At 47.5% G+C, this 18,645-nt stretch overlaps 1 protein-coding gene across 1 annotated transcript; it reads left to right on the forward strand.

Moving 5' to 3' along the window:
* The first annotated feature begins 1,364 nt into the window (after positions 1–1,364).
* Atox1 (antioxidant 1 copper chaperone) lies at positions 1,365–14,288 on the forward strand. Its single transcript, XM_028775923.1, has 4 exons — positions 1,365–1,479; positions 6,437–6,512; positions 10,623–10,779; positions 14,147–14,288. The coding sequence occupies exons 1-3, from the start codon at positions 1,474–1,476 to the stop codon at positions 10,745–10,747; spliced, it is 207 nt and encodes a 68-aa protein (XP_028631756.1). The 5' UTR covers positions 1,365–1,473; the 3' UTR covers positions 10,748–10,779; positions 14,147–14,288.
* The last annotated feature ends 4,357 nt before the right edge of the window (positions 14,289–18,645 follow it).

Genomic DNA, 18,645 nt, shown 5'->3' on the forward strand with positions numbered 1-18,645 from the left:
GAGAGTGGATAGATTTTTAAACTTGACACCAGCTACAGTCATCTTGGAAAAGGGGCTATAACTGAAGAATTGGTTTCATCCAATTGGCCTATAGGCAAGTCTGTGGGGTATTGCTCCCTCCTGAGTGCTAAGACGAAAGGCTTCAGCCACCTTGAACTCTGGTTCCTCTGAATCCTCCTGCCTCAGCTCTGTTTTTTTGTTTGTTTTGTTTGCCTTTTTTTTTTTTTCATAGCCTTGGATGTCCTGGAACTTGCACTGTTGACCAGGCTGGCTTTGAACTCAGAGGTCCACCTGCCTCTGCCTCCAGAGGGCCAGGATTGAAGGCATGGATCACCACCTGGCCCACTGGCCCAGCTCTGCCTCAACTTTTCTTTTCTTTTTTCTTTTTTTTTTTTTTTTTGGTTTTTCGAGACAGGGTTTCTCTGTGTAGCTCTGGCTGTCCTGGAACTCACCCTGTAGACCAGGCTGGCCTCGAACCTGCCTCAACTTTTCAAGCACTGGGGTTACAATTGTGTACTGATTGATTTACTATGTGGCTTAAATTTATATTTTTTTTCTTTTTTTCTTTTTCCCCCAGAACTGAGGACCAAACCCAGGGTCTTGCACTTGCTAGGCAAGTGCTCTACCACTGAACTAAATACCCAACCCCGGATATTTTTTTAAAATATGTTTTTCAGGAAAGGGTTTCAAGAAGCCCAGGATGGCCTTGAACTTTGCAGTCATAGTAAGCCTTGAACCCAGAAATCTTCTGCCTCAGCCACTCTAGTAGCTGGGTCAACAGGCCTGCTGCCTTAGGCCAGGCCACTCTAGTTTAGGGACTGAGTTGAGTGATATGCAAGAGAGACAGTCCCTTTAGGGAAATGCCAGATGTTATTTCCAAGAGCCTTGGCCTTGCTTTCCCTATCCCTGTTACAGAAACGACCCAATAGAAGGTGCAGGTCTGATCTCCACAGGTTAGCCTCGGCCTAGCCTCAAAAAAGAGCCTGGCCTGGTGGCTCACAACCATCTATAATGAGATCTGATGCCCTCTTCTGGTGTGTCTGAAGACAGCTACAGTGTATTCATATATAATAAATAAATAAATCTTAAAAAAAAAAAAAGAGCCTGGCCTTTCCGCGTCTGGAGGGGGCGTGGCCTAGCTCAAAAGAGAGGCGGGCCTAGTGAAATATTCATATCAGAAAGGGGCGGTAACCAAGTGGAGGCCAGCCCAAGGGAGGAGCCTAGCTGTAACTGAGCTGGGAGGGACGGGAACTTAGCAGATACTTCCTCAAAGGGCGGGGCCTTGCCGAAGCTGGACTCCGGAAGAGGCGGGGCCCAAGTGGAGCCCACCCCTAGGGCGGTGCCTGGCCGAAGGATGGGTTGGCCTTAGGGCGGGGCTTCCAGGAGCGCTCTCCGGAAGCGCCGCTTTGGTGTCTGGGAGAGGTGTTCCAGTTGTCGCTGCCGCCGCCGCTGTCTGTGTGTGCTGCATCAGTCATGCCGGTAAGTGGCCATTCGGCCCGCGGGAACTTCTATCTCCGGCCCGATGCACCGTTTCCGAGCCAGACGCTTCTGTCAGGGCGCAGGCGGTGGCCAGAGCGTCAGTCTTTTCTCGGCTTACCTCCCGCACTGGTCCTCCAGCTTCGCGACCCTTGGGAAAGCTGTAGAAAGCAATGTAATGCAGAACACAGGCCTCCGGATCGCTCTAGAGAGTTTTCGAGAGGCAGCCCCATCCTTTTCTGCATGATGGGGAAACTGAGGCAGGGATGTAGGGTAGAGAACCCACATATAGATGCCAGTACCTGTCCTTTCCACGTTCATAACCCCCGTAGCCCTGCTAGCGAGTTTCCAGAGAAGCACGTCTCTGTTCACCTCTCCTTCCCACTCTGGCCTGCTTCCACTTCAGCATCGGACAACACTGAGCCGACAGGGTACTTTCTTTCCAACCAGAAAGTCCCAAAGCTCAGAGCAGAGTTTGAGGAGCCGAGAGCAGCGCTTATCTTGCCTTTGAATTCACCCCACTCCTTTATATGGCGGCTTGTAGCCTCATTGCTTAGTTAAATGAAGGCCTTACACGAGGCCTTGACACATCACATAAGAAGAGCAGAAAAAACCTCAGTGCTTGTTGGAAAGCATTTTTGTTGGGAGCTAGATAGATAGGATCCAAGATGAAGCCAGACCACCTGGGAAGTGTTGGGCAAAACCAGTTGTACTTGTTTGGAGGCAAGCACTAATTGCAGCTGAGTTTCTGAGATGCTGCCTGGAGTTATGGAGTACCGAGCATTTCGCTCTCAGTGCCTCTGAACCCAGAGGTCTCCCAGGAGTATTCTGTGTTTTAGCAGCTTACCTTCTGGGAATGAACCTGAGACTTCTTCCTGGTTCAAATCCTTAAACCTCTCAGGTGTTGTTCTTGTGGTTCCTGCCCTTTGTCTTCAGATCCTGTCTGTGCTTTGTGCAGGATATCATGAGAGACCAACTGGCACCTTATCAAGACCAATTGTTAAATGCAGGGAGATAGTGGTCAAGTGCTACCTCCAGTCTAGCCAGGGAAATAAGTCTTACCCAAGATGGTTTGCAGGCCAAAGCTTAATCCAGAAACCTGAAAGTCTGCCCTTGGCTTGCCAGCTAGCCAGCCTCAGGCGAGTTGTTCTGCCTCTCTGAGCCGTTATCTCCTCATCCGTAAAATAGGGACTGAAAAACAAACCTTTCAGGACTGAAGTTGGTATTAACTGGAATTATATCATCAAATACATAACACAGCCAGTAACCCATCCATCTGTCCCGAAGGAGTAGTGACTATTATGTTCATATAGGTCAAGTAGGGTAGTTTGGGTAGGCAGGCTTCCATCCCATTTTAACATGGACCTCATTGATTAAAAGTTCAAGTTTTGTGTTCTCTCTCCAACCTAGGCCTTCCTACACATGAGCTGTGTCTCCTGGGGTCAGTACTTAACCCCAGAGCTTCAGCCTTCTGATCTCTCAGAAGGAAGAATACGGGTTTCCTGACTTGTTGAATCATTGTAGCGATTAAAGGAGACAGTGTAACAAAGGTGTTTAGAGATGGTCCAGCACATCAGAGATGCGCAGATGCTAGTAATCGGGAATCTAGACACCAGTGTTCAAAGACGCAGTGTCCTCTAGAGGAACAGTCTCCTCCTCCTCCTCATCCTCCTCCTTCTCCTCCTCCTTTCCTTCCTCCTCTTCCTCCATTCCTTCTCTTCCAGTTCTAGTGTCTGTAAAAGAATCATACCACTTACTGGCTTTCTGAAGTAATATATATATATATGTATATGTATATATACATATATATATGTATATGTATATATACATATATATATTATATTATATAGTAATACAACAACATGTAGTATAAAATTAATATATACATTATACTTAAGAGGATTCATTTTGTTCGTTGTTACAAAACATCACTGTAGCCCAGGTTGGCTATAAACGAATATGCAGCCCATGATGATTCTTTTAGCAATCCTCCTGCCTTAGCTTCTCAAGGATTGGGATTACAGAAGTGAGCTGCCACACCCGGCTTAAAGTTTTGTCTTGTGGTGCTAGGTGTTGAATCCAGGTCCTATGTATGTTACGTATGTGCTCTGCCACTAAGCCTCAAACCCAAGCCCTAAAGGATCCTTTTGTAAGAAGTCTAGTGGCACTGGGGAGACACCCAGAAGGTGGAGAAGGTCTAGGGATACCCTTGTGAAGACTGGACCGTGCTGTCCCTTAGGCCAACTTTCTGTCATCATGTTTAGTTGCACAATTTGTAGGCGGAGGTTGGGAGCTCTGAGTTGGAATGTTGGCCTCCTGGAGTGGACCCCTGGCCTCTGACCTCTGTACTGTAAAAGAAGTCCTTTCTTGCTCTGGTCCTCAGATAACTGTTGACTTTAGCTCCTTGAGCAGCAAAAATTATACACTTAAGCCCCCTTTCAGAGCTTCTTCTGAGAGTCAGGTTGTGGGAGCTGGGCACTCTGCTGTGCTAAGATTTGCCTGCAGCAAAGAAAGCCTTTCTCCCCAGGGCCTTTGCACCTATGACCTCACCACATTAGTGAATCCTGAGCAGAAGGAAATGAATGCTTCTCTTTCCAAGCTAGAAAATACTGCAACAGGGGGACATGAGGGTTGCTGGATGGGTCAGCTGGTTCAGATCCTTGCTTCCAAGCCTGACAGCTCCTGACGTCCACACTTAGGCCATGCACACACTCCCACATGCAAATAAGTGAATAACTATATTTACTTGCTTCTTACTATCATTTAGGTTTATTTTTATTTATTGTGTGTGTGCCACTTGTGTGCAGAGACCACAAGAGGGCTTCAGATTCCCCTAGAGTTGGAGTTACAGTGGTAACCGTAACATCCAACGTAGTTCTGGGAACTCAGGTCTTCTGGAAGAATACAGGCAGTCTTAACTACTGAGCCATCTCTCTATCCCTATTTTTATTTTTTTGTTTTGTTTCTTTAGACAAGGTTTTTCTGTGTGTCCTGGAACTCACTCTGTAGACTAGACTGGCCTCAAACTTGGAGATTTGCCTGTCTCTGCCTCCAGTGTTGATGGATCAAAGACATGTGCCTACACCACCCAGATTTTTGTTTTTGTTTTTAAATTATATGTATATACCTGTGTCTAAGTGTGGGTATGTGCGTATGTGTGTAGGTGCCTGTGGAGTCCATAAAAGGGCATCAGATCTTCCTGGAGTTACAGTTACAGGCTGTTGTGAGCCTGCTAATGAGGATGCTGGGATCCAATCCTGGGTCTTTTGGGAGAACAGTATGTGTTCTTAACTGCTGATTCCTAATTTTCACAAAGGAGTTGCAGAGGACCCAAGTCTATATTCCCACCATCACATAGCAGCTTTAACTCCAGTTCCAGGAGATGCTGTAGCCTCCTTTGAGTTCTGTGCAGTCCTGCACATACCTGGTGTGCATAAACTCATGAATGCATACATGCATATGCACATTAAAAACAAAACAAAAAAGAGAAGTATGCTGGATATGGTGGTGCATGACTTTAATTCTGCCTCTGCCTCCCGAGTGCTTAGATTAAAGTACTAATTTAATCCTAGGACTCAAGTGGCAGAGGCAGGCAGATCTCTGTGAGTTTGTAACCTTATAGGGAGTTTCAGACTAGCCAGGGGCCTGATACTACAAGGTGCCCAAACATGGTTCATTAACAACATTAACATGAAATTACCTTTAGGCTGTAGACATAAATATGATTCATGTTTAGACTCATTCCATCCCCAAGACACCTCATTATGTGTCTGCAAATATTACCTAATCAGGGACATTTCTGCTCCCAAGCACTCAGATAACGCTCACTCAGCCTGCCCTAGAAATATTGATGAGCTTCATGGGGAAGGTGGGCATTGAATTTGGGTATGTTGTTGGGTACCTATTTATGCAGTACATGGGTTTCTGAGGCAAGAAGACAGAGCTTGAGGCCCAGTATGGACAGTATAGTGAGTTCCAGGCTAGTTTGGACTACATAATTAGAACCTGTTCTCAATGTAGCAACAACAACAACAAATCAATCAGGGGGAGGGAGAGCCATTGTTTTGTTCTCGTTATTTGTTTTGTTTGTTTGTTATTTATTTGCTATTTTGTTATTGCAGTAACATTACTGGTGGTTGGGATCTTGGACTGGTGTTTCTATGCTCTTGGCTTCTTATTCAAAGAGTTAAAATAAAGGTGCACATAGATTACAAAGTAGCACAGAAACTATTAAGAACAAAACAATATACAAAACAGACCAGAAGACACTGCAGCAGAGCAGCCTGCCATCTGAGTGAGGGTACTCAAGGGCCCTACTTCTTGTTTGGGGCTTTCTTTTATGGAGTTCAAGAGAAGGAGGAGCTCCTGAGTTCCCTTCGCGGTCATGCCAGCCCCATGACTGTCCACCCTTCGATCAGCCACCACATTACCCATCACCCAGGAAAATCAAAATTCCTAAGGCTTATAATTAGACAGTCAGATTTATATATCGATAAAATCTCAATACACAAGATGTCCACACAATTAGACAAGTTATCCCAATTATCTTAACTTTTAGATATTATCTCAGCATATGGCTAATTAAAGCCATGATGGTTTTACATCAGCTTTCGTACTTGCTCTCTGCTCTCCCATGGTTCTCCCTGCTCCCTCTCTTCTACCCTTAGCTCCGCCTCCCTTTTCCCTGTCCAATCACAGGCCTCCCGTTGCAAATAGATTGGAAAGGAAAATTTCTGCCACAGTTCATCATGCATCAGACCTTGCAAAAGACATTGTGGAGATCTTTTCTGTTGGTACTGCCTGTAATACATGGAAGCCCCGCACGCACACACACCCTTACCTGTTGACTAGATTGGACTCAAAGACAGACCTCCAGTGAGATTGTGCCCACTCTCTCAGAGCCCCTGGGACAGTGTATAGGTCACTCTAGGGCCTAGCTCATAATCTCTCTTTCTTGCAGAAGCACGAGTTCTCTGTGGACATGACCTGTGAGGGCTGTGCCGAAGCAGTCTCCCGGGTCCTCAACAAGCTGGGAGGTGAGTGGTCCTCCACTGGAGATGGGATGGGGAGACTGTTACACAGGAGTCATGTTCGGATGCTTGAGGTCTAGAAGGATCTGCTGCACCTGCAGCTCAGCTGGGACTAACAGTGAAACTGAAATGTGTGTGCCTTGTGTGCACTTGGCTCACACGGGGATGGATGCCTTTGGACCCCGCTCCAGCCACCTCACGTCTTCATTCACTGCAATTCTCCCCTGTCCCTCCCACCTAGCTTAGTCTTATTTTTGAGACAGAGCCTTGCTAAGTAGCCCTGGTTGTCCTAGAATGTACCACATAGACTAGGCTGGTCCTAAATTTACAGTAATCCTTCTGCCTCTGCCTCCTGAATGCTGGAATTACAAACTTGTGCCACCATATACAACTCCATTTTGTTGAGTCTTTCACCACTCCCCTCCCCCACCTCTTTCTTCAGGGTCTCGATGTGTAGCTGGTAGTCATGGACCAGCCTCTGTTTGAATGCCCAGTGACTCTATCTTTTATGAAGACAGGAAGTGTTTAGAGTACAATGACTTGGCTGAATTCACCGAGCCTGCAGGACAGAGCTGGTGTTTGGCCACACTGTCCAGCTCTGGAGCCTAGGTGCTAGGTGGTATACTGGTGATCTCCAGTGTGACAACACACACAGAGTAAAAACCACCAGGCCTGGTGGTGCATGCCTGTAAACCCAGAAGCTCAGGAAGATCAAAAGTCAAGGCTAGCCTGGGCAATTTAGGGAGACCTTGTCTCAAAATAGAAATGACTGAAGAGGCTGGAGTGTAGCTCCTCAGTAGGGTGCTTGCATAGCACGTATGATGTTCTAGATTCAGCCTTCAGTACTGCAAGAAAATAAAACCATACGTTTATAAAAGCAAAGCAAAGCTTGGTGTGGCTGCTCATAGCTGTAATCCTAGCTCCTGGGAGGCAGAGACAAACAAGGCATTGCCATGAATTTGAGGCCAGCCTGGGCTACAGAGTGAGACCCTACTTTTACAACTTATAAATAAACAAAACCTAGTGTAACAGTACCACTGAGGGGTGAAACAGCTCTCACATCGTCCGTCCAGAGTGGGACTTTCCAAGGTGGAACAGGATAGATTACGTCAGTGGCTGAGGGGAAGTGCCTTGCCCAAATCCCACAGGGAGAGTGAGTCAGGACTTGCTGCTGAGCCCTGTGAGCTGGAATGTCTTCTTTTTATTTTTTTTAAAACAGGGTCTCCTGTTATAGTTCTGGCTAGCCTGAAACTTACCATGGGAAGCCCGGGATAGACTTCAAACTTTGAACAGTCCTCCTGCCTCAGTTGCCTGCGTTCTGGGATTATAGGCATGAACTACCATGCCCAGCTACACTGTTCACAAGAATCTGAGGCACTGGAGAGAACCTGGCTGGTGACTTCCCACACAGCTACAGGCTTCCCTCCCCAGGGTTTGGCCCTCCCCAGATGAGATCTGAGAATGTCAGCATGTGCCCAAAACACTTCAGAAATGAAATGGGGGATGCTGGAGAGATAGCTCAGTGGTTAGGAGCACTGACTGCTCTTCCAAAGGCCCTGGGGTCAATTCCCAGCACCCTCTTGGAAGTTTGAGACTGTAACTCTTTCTTATATGTAGATTTAGAGATTGTAGCCATGCCCTGTACCATGGGCTGAACAGCCCTTCTGGTGCTGAGGGGCCTTTACCTTTAATAAGTTTCTTCCTGCACTGGCTAGTTTTATGTCAACGTGATACAAGCCACAGTCATTTCGGCAGAGGGAACCTCAACTGAGAAGATGCCGCCACCAGACTGGCCTGTGAGCAAGCCTCGGTGTTTTCTTCATTGATGATTGATGTGGGAGGGCCCAGCTCACTGTGGGTGGGGCCACCCCGCCCTTGTGGTTCTTGGTGCTATAAGAAAACAAGGTGAGTAAGCCATGAGGAGCAAGCCAGTAAACAGCATTGCTTCATGGCCTCTGCATCAGCTCCTGCCTCCAGGGATGTCCAGCCCTGACCTACTCTTCATGATGGATTGTGATTAGAAGTTTAAGCAAAGTAAAGCCCCTCCTCCCCAGGTTGTTTTTGGCCATAGGTTGTTTTGGCGATAGAAACCCTAACTAAGGCACGCCCTTATGCCTCTCCTGTTGAGGACAGTTGAGGGGTTTTTGAGTTGTGTAGGGCCTGGGTAGTCAGACTAAGGGCTGACTTAGTTTGGAAAGAGCATTCAGGCTAACCCCACCCCTTTTTGACAGCTGGGGAAGCCAAGGGCTGTCACAGTCCTGACCATAGCTACCCAGGCCTTTTCATTGACATGCCATTTTAGAGGAGGGCATTGTGGGTTTGTGTGAGTTGGGGTTGGACAAAAAAGGCAGTTTGGCAGTGGCTGTTAACACCCTACATGTTTCGGGCTGGTGTCCCACAGTTCTACTCCAGTTTACAGTGTGGAAGCATTGCACAGGTCTGGCCACGCAGGCTTGGGCGCACTGACTCTAGAATGGTGGCAGACCTGATCCTCTGTCCCCGGAAGGATCAAATCAGTGAGCAGATGTGGGAACACCTGGGAGAGCTGCTGAAAAGCAAGGGACAGCTAGGCAGTGGTGGCATAAACCTTTAATCCCAGCATTCTAAAGGCAGAGGCAGGTGGATCTCTGTGAGTTCAAGGCCAACCAGCCTGGTCTACAGAGTGAGTTCCAAGACAGGTGACACAGAGAAACCCTGTCATGAAAAAACAAAACCAGAGGGGGGAAAAAAAAAGCTGGCCTGTCATCACACTAATCGGGAAGCTGAGACAGGACAATCACAAGCTCAGGCCTCCCTGGACTGTAGAGCGAATTTGAGAAATTCAAAGCTACTCTGGGTAACTTGGACCTCCTCAAAATGAAAAGTGTCAAGAGATCTGAGGGTGAATCTTATGACAGAGCCTGCTGAGCATGTTGGATGCCCTAGGAACCAGTGCACTCACACCAAAAAGGCTGGGGAGCCCCACATGTAAGACCCTGTACCACGTTGAGAGAGAGAGAGAGAGAGAGAGAGAGAGAGAGAGGAAGAGAGAGCACAAGCATTAGATACTCAGTGGGAAAGGATGCTGCTGCCAAGCTTGAGTTTAATTCCAGGACCCACATAGAAGGAGAGATCTGACTCCTCTGAGTATCACACGTGTTCTTACACACAGAGGCACACACACTCACACACATGCACACCCTCCACTCATGCTCATTCACCTCACTCACATGTACTCTCACTTAGCTCACTGACACACTGTCATATACTCCCTTACACACATTCATCCTCCCCCACACAGAGACACACGTTCGTATACAGATTCCTTCCACACACTTGTTCACTCCCACTTGCTAACACAGACTTGTTAAGACACACTCACCTATGATCTTATTGAAAATGTAATAAGCTTTTGAAAGCAAGCGTTTGGAGAGCTAAGAGCACGAGCTGCCCTTGCAGAGGACCCGGACCCACTTCTCAGCACCATATGGTGGTTCACGACCAAGGGAAGTGATGCTCTCTTCTGACCTCCGTGGGCACAGCACACATGTGGTGCACAGACACACATGCAAGACAAACACTCACAAACATAAAAATAAGTAAATCCGGGACTGAGAAGATACCTCGATGGTTGAGAGTATGTATTTCTCTTGTAGAGGACCTAGCACCCACATCTGGCAGCTCACAACCACTTAAAACTCCAGACCCCACACCTCTGACCTTTAGGGGCACCTCTACTCACAAGCTAAATTGAGAGGTTAGCATGGGCGTAGGAAAGTGAGGTAGTAGTGATGGTAAGATTGGGGGAGGGAGGAGGGAGGGAAAGAGAGGAAGGAGAAAGGAAAAAGAGAAGAAAACTCTGAGGGGCTGAGGAAAGCGCTTAGGAGTGGAGTATTCACTTGCCTGGTATTTGAGGCCTGGGATTCAAGCCCCGTTACCAAGACTACTTACACACAGAGAAGAGCCTGCAGCAGAGCCTGTCATGCTCACAGTACCTAAAACAGAAAGAACTTGCTGCTCCCTGGCTCCAGGAGAGAATCCTGGTGTTACAGGAGTAGTTAAGGAGGCTGAGCCCTGTTCCAGTGAGTGGAAGGGTCCTGTTTCCCTGCCCACATCCCAGTCTGCTTCTTCCTGCAGGAGTGGAGTTCAACATTGACTTGCCCAACAAGAAGGTCTGCATCGAGTCTGAGCACAGCTCAGACACCCTGCTGGCAACCCTCAACAAAACAGGAAAGGCCGTTTCCTACCTTGGCCCCAAGTAGCCAGTCCTTCCGGATATAAACTGAAGAGGCAGGTGGGTGAGGTCCCAGGCATTGTTACACAAGCCTGTTGCTTCTCCTGGGGCCCCTCATCTGAAATGCTTGAGCCCAGAAGCACTTCATATTGTAATTTCTTTGGGGTTTGGAATCTTTGCCTAAGTTCACCCAGAGGGCATCTGTAATAGAAAACCCCTTCACCTTCGCACCACTGAGTTGGCACTACACTGCCACTGGGCTTCCTGGATTTGAGGTGCTCAGACTGAACTTGGGCTTCTTGAGAGAGGTAGGAGGGTGCTCTGATGTGTTCAGCCCACTGCCTTACTCTGGAAAGGTCACAAGTGCATCATCATTGTCCAGTACAAACGAGAAGTGCAGGGGGTTTGAAGGCCTCCTGTGAGCAGACAGAGCTCCGTGTTATATTCCCAGGGACTTGAAGGGCACCTTGCTTACTCAGCAAGGTTTAAGTCTAGAGTGTGTGACCCTTCTGGAATGGTGAGCCTCTTACTTTGGTGAAGTGACTGTCCCCTCACAGTAGATGCCTGTGTCCCAAGCCTCTGTCACTCCTGTGCATGAGTTCATACTCACCCTGCCTTCCCTTCTGCTTGGAGCAGGATGTAGATCTAGCCCAGCCTGGTGCAGAGTCAGTGACCCATCTAAGTTGTCTTCTGCCTGACGGGTCCCAGGGAGGCAGGAGTGGACCAGTGCCAGTGCCCTTTCATCAGGGAGCAGGGCAGTTGCCTGCCCACCCAGCAGTCCTCATTGTGTCCAGCACCCTCGCCTCCTCTGCAGTGTGTGTGACACATGAGTTACTACAGTCACTTTGGTGGTTTGTGTCCTCTTTGGAACTGAGAAACATGGGGCATGGTGAACGCAAGTGACCTGACCAGTGTCCCACATGAGTAGGTGGGTGGCAAAGGAGGGAATGAGCCAGGCAGTCTGTGTGAGAGTGTAAGTGATAGCTACGGTGGTGCTGACTCTATCGGTGACCCCTGATGGCCCCTGGCAGAGACGAGCTGTAATCAACTGGGGGTAGGAGGTTCCCCATTAAGTAGAGCACCGTCCGTAATGTGAGCATCTGGAACCTACGCCATATGTTCCGTGTCTGTGGTACATTCCAGCAAATTAAAGGTAAAGACGATCCAGTTCACAGGAGGCTAAGGCAGGAGAGGGAAGGCAAGAGGTCAAAGCTAGCCTGGGGCCCATAGAAAGACCCTGCTTCAAGAAATAAATTTAAAAATAACAAGGACAGAAAGATGGTTCAGCAGATGAGGGTGCTGGCTACCGAGCCTGACAACCTGAGTTCAATCTCCAGGACCCGTGTGGTGGCAGGAGAGAACTGAATCCCTCAAATCGTCTTCTGCCTTCCACACATGCACATTCAACACGCACACACTCATACACACTCAACACACACACACACACACACACACACACACACTAAATTTGAATAAAGAAGGTAATAGGAGTTATCTCATCCCCTGCCTTCTCTGGCCCTGGATTTGGCCCATGTCCAGGAATGAGCAAGCATGCTGAGTCTGGGGTTCGGCTCTGTGGCTTGGATATGTTTTATGCACCTAACATTTCATCTATGAAGGGGACAAACCCCTCCGTTCTTCCTCACGGCCTTTCCTTGTCCCTGTGCAGTCTCCTTAAGGTTTGTCCTCTACAGGATGACCACACCGCAGCTTTTGCTGTGCTTCGGTCCTGCACATCCAGTATGGTCCCGAATCCCTGGGTTTTGTGGGTTGGGTGAGTGGATGGGGCACTGACCTTGGTGTCTCCCAAACAACCTTATTGTGTTTTGGGCCTCCTTGTAAAGGTTTTCTCTACTTTAAAAAATTGTTTTTGAAATAGAGCCTCCCTGTATAATCCAGGCCATCTGGAAGTGGCAACAATCCTTCTGCCCTAACTCCTCAAATGCTGTGATTACAGGTGTGACCCCCCCACCCCAGGTAATCTTCCAGGTAAGGGTGTATATGAGATCCAGGAAGGTGGCTCCTTAGGTAAAGGCACCTTGTGTGCAAACCTGGCGACCTGAGTTTGATCTCCAGAACCCACCTAAGGTGAAAGGAGAGAATAAACCTGTCCTCTAACCTTCACACACATGTACTAACACCATTCTAAAGAAAATTTTTATTTAGCTGAGTGATGATGGCACACACCTTTAATCTCAGCAGAGAGGCAGAGGCAGGTGATCTCTGAGTTCGAGGCCAGCCTGGTCTACATTGTTAGTTCCAGGACAGCCAGGGCTACACAGAGAAACCCTGTCTCAAATAAACAAACAAACCAAAAACAAAAACAAAACAAAAAGTGTTTTTTAATATTGAAAAAAAAGATTGTGTTTGATAAGCATGTTCTCTGGAGAAGGACTGGGAGGAAGGACGAACAGCCCCTGTAACTAAAGTAGTGCCTGCTGATGGCAGAGTTCAACCCTTCCAGCTTTGCTCCTTGTGGCTTTTGTTATCAAGGTGAAAATGCAGTTGACATAATGTAGTTAGCTGTGTTCATGAGCGCCATTCATAAGCACTATGCATTCGTAGTGGAACACAACCACACCCATATCTACTTCAGAACATTTTCACTATCTGAGAAAAACACATGTCCGTCAGCAGTGGTTCCCCAGTCACCTCCACTGCTTCCTCTGATGATGCCAGTCTGGTTGCTTCCTGCCCTCTGGGAGAGTCTGGATACTTCCCACAAAAGGAATGATACAGTATCTGTATTTGTTTGCTTGTTCATTTGAGATAGGGTCTCATGTAGCCTAGGCTAATCCTGAACTCAAGATTTAGTGAAAATGATCTTGAGTTTTCTGATCATCCCTATCTCCACCTCCCCAGGTGGAGATCGAAGGCATACCTCACCTTCATCATGCCTGTTTTGTTGTGTTGATTTGCTGTTGGTTTTGTTTTGTTTTGTTTTTCAGGATTTCTCTGTGTAGCCTCTGCAGTCCTAGAACTCACTCTGTATGTAGACCTGAAACTCACAGAGATTCCCTCTGCCTATGCCTTCCCAGTTTTGGGATTAAAGGAATGCAGTACCACCTCCTGGCATTATTATTAATGATTTCATGTTGCTCAGGCTGGCCTTGAACTCCTGCTCCTCCTGCTTCTTATCTCCAGTGTTGATATTACAGAAGTTGGCCAAGCCCAGTTCTCTGACTTTTTAGTCTAGAAGATGTCAAACGTGTATAAGCTCTGTGTAGAAAGAGTTGGCTCCTGCCCCTCACCCAGACCCAAAGTTCCACATCTGGTTATTTTGTAACAGACTAACCATACAAAGTTTCACCTTTGCAGACACCAATTACCGCGGGCAGTACAGAGAGGCTGCAACAGACTGAGATGCAATGTTTCCCATTCACAGTAGGTGGCGCCATTGATCCATCTTATTTTCCCTTTCTTCTAGGCTGTTGACCTGGTCTTCCCCGCAGATCTGGAACACCAACTGCTCAGTCCAGCTCAGCCATGGAATTCCTGCCCAGACAGGCCTTCCCTGCTGGCTCCCTTCGAGCTTCCATGCATTAAAGTCAAGCTGCATTTGTTGACAGTGTCTGTTGTATGTTCTTGGTACTGCTTGCTCAACCACAAGCTGCTGCTGGGCTTGCCTGTGTTGCTAGGGACTCCCATTCAAGGTCACATGCCTGTCATATGCTCATTCTCTGCTGTGTGATCTTGAGCAGCCCACTGCCCTCTGTGGGCCTCCCTGTAGTGGGAATCATTGGGCCAGATCAGTGATTTTCTTTCTTCTCACTACAGACTATGTATTTGAAACGCTACCAAGTGAACTGAATGTAAGAGATGAGACTTCGAAGTAGTTAGAAAGATGGGAAGCCACTGTGAAGACAGGCTACTCCGGTAGGGTTTGGGCTCCAGTACCTCCCAGCTGGTTTACTTAACCTCTCAATGTTCAAGGTCTGAGAGATAACAGTGTCTTCAGAAAATGGTTGTGATACTTATAGGGACAAAATGAGCCACTGAGCGTGAGTTATTTGGAGTAAAGATCTCCCCAGCATCCACTACTCACTAACGTTTGCATATGTCGTGGACCACAGATGGAGGACTGGTAAGTCCTCCCCTCCCCCTCAGAGATCACCCCTGCCTTTACAGAGCTGCTTGGCGAAACAAGGAAGTGTTTCGTATGTGTAGCTTTCTGTTTGGTTGATTTTGTTTCTTTTGTTTTTTTTTTTTTTTTTAAAAAGATTTATTTATTTATTTAATGTATATGAGTACACTGTCGCTGTCTTCAGACACACCAGAAGAGGTCATCAGATCTCATTATACATGGTTATGAGGCACTATGTGTTTGCTGGGAATTGAACTCAGGACCTCTGGAAGAACAGATGTGCTCTTAACCACTGAGCCATCTCTCCAGCCCTTTGTCTTATTTTTTAAGACAGGGTTTCTCTTTGCAGCCCTGTCTGTTCTTGAATTTGCCCTATAGACCAGGCTGACCTCAAACTCAGATCCTCCTGCCTCTGCTCCAGAGTGCTGGGATTAAAGGTGTGTGTTACCGCTTTTTAAAAGTTTGTGTAACTTTCAAAAACACACATGTGTGTGAGATATTACGTTGCTGCCAAGCTGGGAACTGGAGAGATGGCCCAGTTAAATCCCAAGACCATGCTGGACACACTTAGTGTCTGAGATGCGTTTGAACAGATTTCAGATGTCAGACCATCTTGAGTGGATCCTGGGGGAAACTGATGATCCATACAGTCATTGCCTCTTGACCTAGGCTTGTGTTAGGGAGCTGGAAAAGGAAACTAGATCCACCTCACAAATGATGTGGAGATTTCTCTCCATTTACACTGAAAACCAGAATTCCATTTTCCCAAGCCAGGAGAAAGCCATGTGACTGTCTGTAACTGTCTGCTGTGCATAGGAAGTTTATAAAGTGCCCAGTGTTCTCTGTTTTTGTGAGGCAGGGCATCACTATGTAGCCCTGGCTATCCGGGAATTCTGGAGAAGCACCTGCTTCTGGCTCCCAAGTGCTTGGATTAGTGACATTTGCCACCATGAGTAAGTATGTGTGTCTGCAACTGTGTGCTGTGTGTGTCTGGGTACCTGAGGAGACCAGAAGAGGACGTTGGACCTCTTAGAGCTGGAATTACATTGCAGACAGTGGTAAAGGTGGGTAAAGAGAACTGAATGTGGGTCCTCTGGCATTTACCGGGCACTCAATCCTGGTAGTCCTGGGATGAGATCAGCTCTGCCCTAGGCCAGCCATGACCTGGAACTAGGGCAGCTCATCTCTCCCTGTGGAAGTTTCTTCATCTGGACAACCACAGATCCTTTACTCCAGAGAACTGAGACATTCTTTCCCTTTGAGGAGAAGTGCTAGTGTAATGTGGGGAAACACACCTGTGACCCAGCTCTCTGGCAGCGAAGGCGAGAGGATCTAGAGTTTAAGGCCAGCCTCGGCTGCATAGAGAGTTTGAGGCTAGCTTGAGCTGCATAAGATCCCTCAGTCAATCAACTGCCAACAAGTCTAGAGCCAATTCTGCCTTTGTGGTCCCTTAGGAGCCCAGGGCTTCTTCCTAAGTCTCCTGGTAGTGGTTTTTTGACCACTAGATGGCAGTGTTCTTTGGTTTTGGTCCTTGTGAAGGAATTCTAAGGGCCTCAGCTGAATGCAATGATTCCAACCAACTGGAACAGAAGAGGCAGCTGTCTGTCCCCGAGGAGCCCCTAGCCTTAAAGGAACCACTAACTCAAGCCTTGGGGATTTCTAATGGAGTAAGCACCCTGGACCAGCTCACCTCCAAAGGGAAGCCATCCCCAAGCTTAATGTCGGCTGTCTTCTTCAAGTCTCCTCTTCCTCCTCCTCCTCGTTTAAGACAAGATCTCTACTGAAGCTGGAGCTTGACGACTCTAGCTAAAGTGTCTAGCCACTGAGCCCCAATGATCCCTCACCTCCAGCCCAGGTCTTTGATTTGGTTTGGATTTTCTTTTTTCTTTTCTTTCTTTTGTTTGATTGTTTGGACAGGGCGTTGCAATGCAGATGGTCTCAAATATCCTCAGTTGCTTCTAGTTAAGATTTATTTTATATCCAGGTGATGGTGGCTGACACCTTTAATGCCAGCACTCAGGAGGCAGAGGCAGGCAGATCTCTGAGTTCAAGGCCAACCTAGTCTACAGAGCGAGTTCCAGGATAGCCAGGAGTACACAGAGAAATGCTATCTTGAAACCTGCTTTCTACAAAACCCATTTATTTTAAAGTGTGTGTGTGTCTGTCTGTCTGTCTGTGGATATTGCTGAGTGCAGGTCTCCTTGGAAGCCAATCTGTCTGTATGCCTATCTATTGATATGTGCCATGAGAACAGGTTGCCTTGGAAACCAATGGCATTGGATCCCCTGGAGCTGGAGTTACAGGCAGTTGTGAGCCACCTGATTTGGGTGCTGGGAATTGAACTCAAGTCCTGGAGCAATGTGATCCCTTAACCACTGAACCATCTGTTCAGCCCCTGTTTATTTTGTTTTTGAGACACCATCATGGCACACTAAGTAGTCAAGGATGGCCTTGAATTTCTGGACCTCCTGCCTCCACCTCCCAAGCACTAGTATTGCAAACATGCACCACCACGCCTGGTTTATGCAATGGTGGGGGTCGAACTTAGAACTTGGTTCATGCCAATCTAACCCCAGCCCAGTTTCCAGATTTTCAAAGTGCTCGGCGTTTCTACAGAGTTTCCCCAAGGGCATAGTGAGGCTCATGTAGAACAAACCTTTCCAATCTGGTGCACCCACAACATGCAAGACAAAGCAGCTTTACTTGTTTGTGTAGTTGATCTTAATCACCAAACCAGAGCCTTGAACATGCTAAACAAGCAAGCACTCCATCACATAACTGCTTCCCCAGCCCTGTTTGTGTATGTGTGCGCATATGTTGCTTCTATGTGCAACTATGCATGCCTATAAATACTTAAGGAGGCCAGAGGGGGATGGCAGGTGTCCTGCTCTATCACCCTATACTTTATTCCCTTGAGACAGCGTCTCTCACTGATTCTAGACTAAGGCCACATCCAGCAAGCCTGCACCACTCTGTCTGTACCTCCTGCAGCACTGGGGTTACAGATGCATACAGCCACACCTGGCTTATGTGGGTTCTGGGATCTGAACTCAGGTCCTCATGCTTGTATAGCAAGCACTCTTACCCATGTAACAATCACTCCTGCCCTGATTGTTTGCCTTTTAAGGAAGAATCTCACTATGTAGCCCAGGCTAGCCTCTCAACATCCTCCTGAGTTATCTTCCCCAGTGCTGGGATGATAGATGTGTGCCATTGCAACCAACTTTGATTCAGTTTTATGGACTGGACTTCCACCAGCCAGCTGTGTTCTAGACTTCAGCATCCATATTCTTACCCCAGTACTGGGTAGCTGCAGCCCGTGGAAGGTGATGACTTCTTTTGTGAAATTTGGTTTCCTCATCTATACCATGGGGGTCATTGTGGTAGCTCTTGTGACAGAGATGATTACCCATGATTCTTCACAATGACATTTCTACAAAGGAAAATGTTGTCTTTCAGTTGGAAAACTGAAGGATCCTAAGGGAGAGACTGTGAGAAGGGAACAGTGGAGCCTGGAGGGTTGTGTCCATGCTGCGTGGGAGGGGTCAGTTGCTTGGGTCACTCCCTTTATAGCGTCTCCTTTAATTAGTGCCATCTCTTATAGAGCCCAAGTCTGTTATTTCTTGGGAGTGTCCTTCAGGGCTATTTTTAGAATTCTGTGTTTTTGGTGGCCCTGTGTCCACTTAAGTTTACATAAATGAACCAAGTTTCTTTCAATCTGCTACTTTAAACATTACCATCAGTGTGTGTGTGTGTGGTGTGTGTGTTTATAAGTATGACTGTGAGTGCAAGAGTGTGTGTGAGTGTGTGTATGTATGAGCATGTGTGTGAGCATGAGTGTG

This window comes from Grammomys surdaster, unplaced genomic scaffold (genome assembly GCF_004785775.1).
Source record: "Grammomys surdaster isolate TR1022 unplaced genomic scaffold, NIH_TR_1.0 262, whole genome shotgun sequence".
Taxonomy (NCBI): domain Eukaryota; kingdom Metazoa; phylum Chordata; class Mammalia; order Rodentia; family Muridae; genus Grammomys; species Grammomys surdaster.

Coding starts and splice junctions, on each gene's coding strand:
- Atox1 (XM_028775923.1), top strand. Junction 6,513..10,622: donor GGTCCTCAACAAGCTGGGAG/GTGAGTGGTCCT, acceptor TTCTTCCTGCAG/GAGTGGAGTTCAACATTGAC.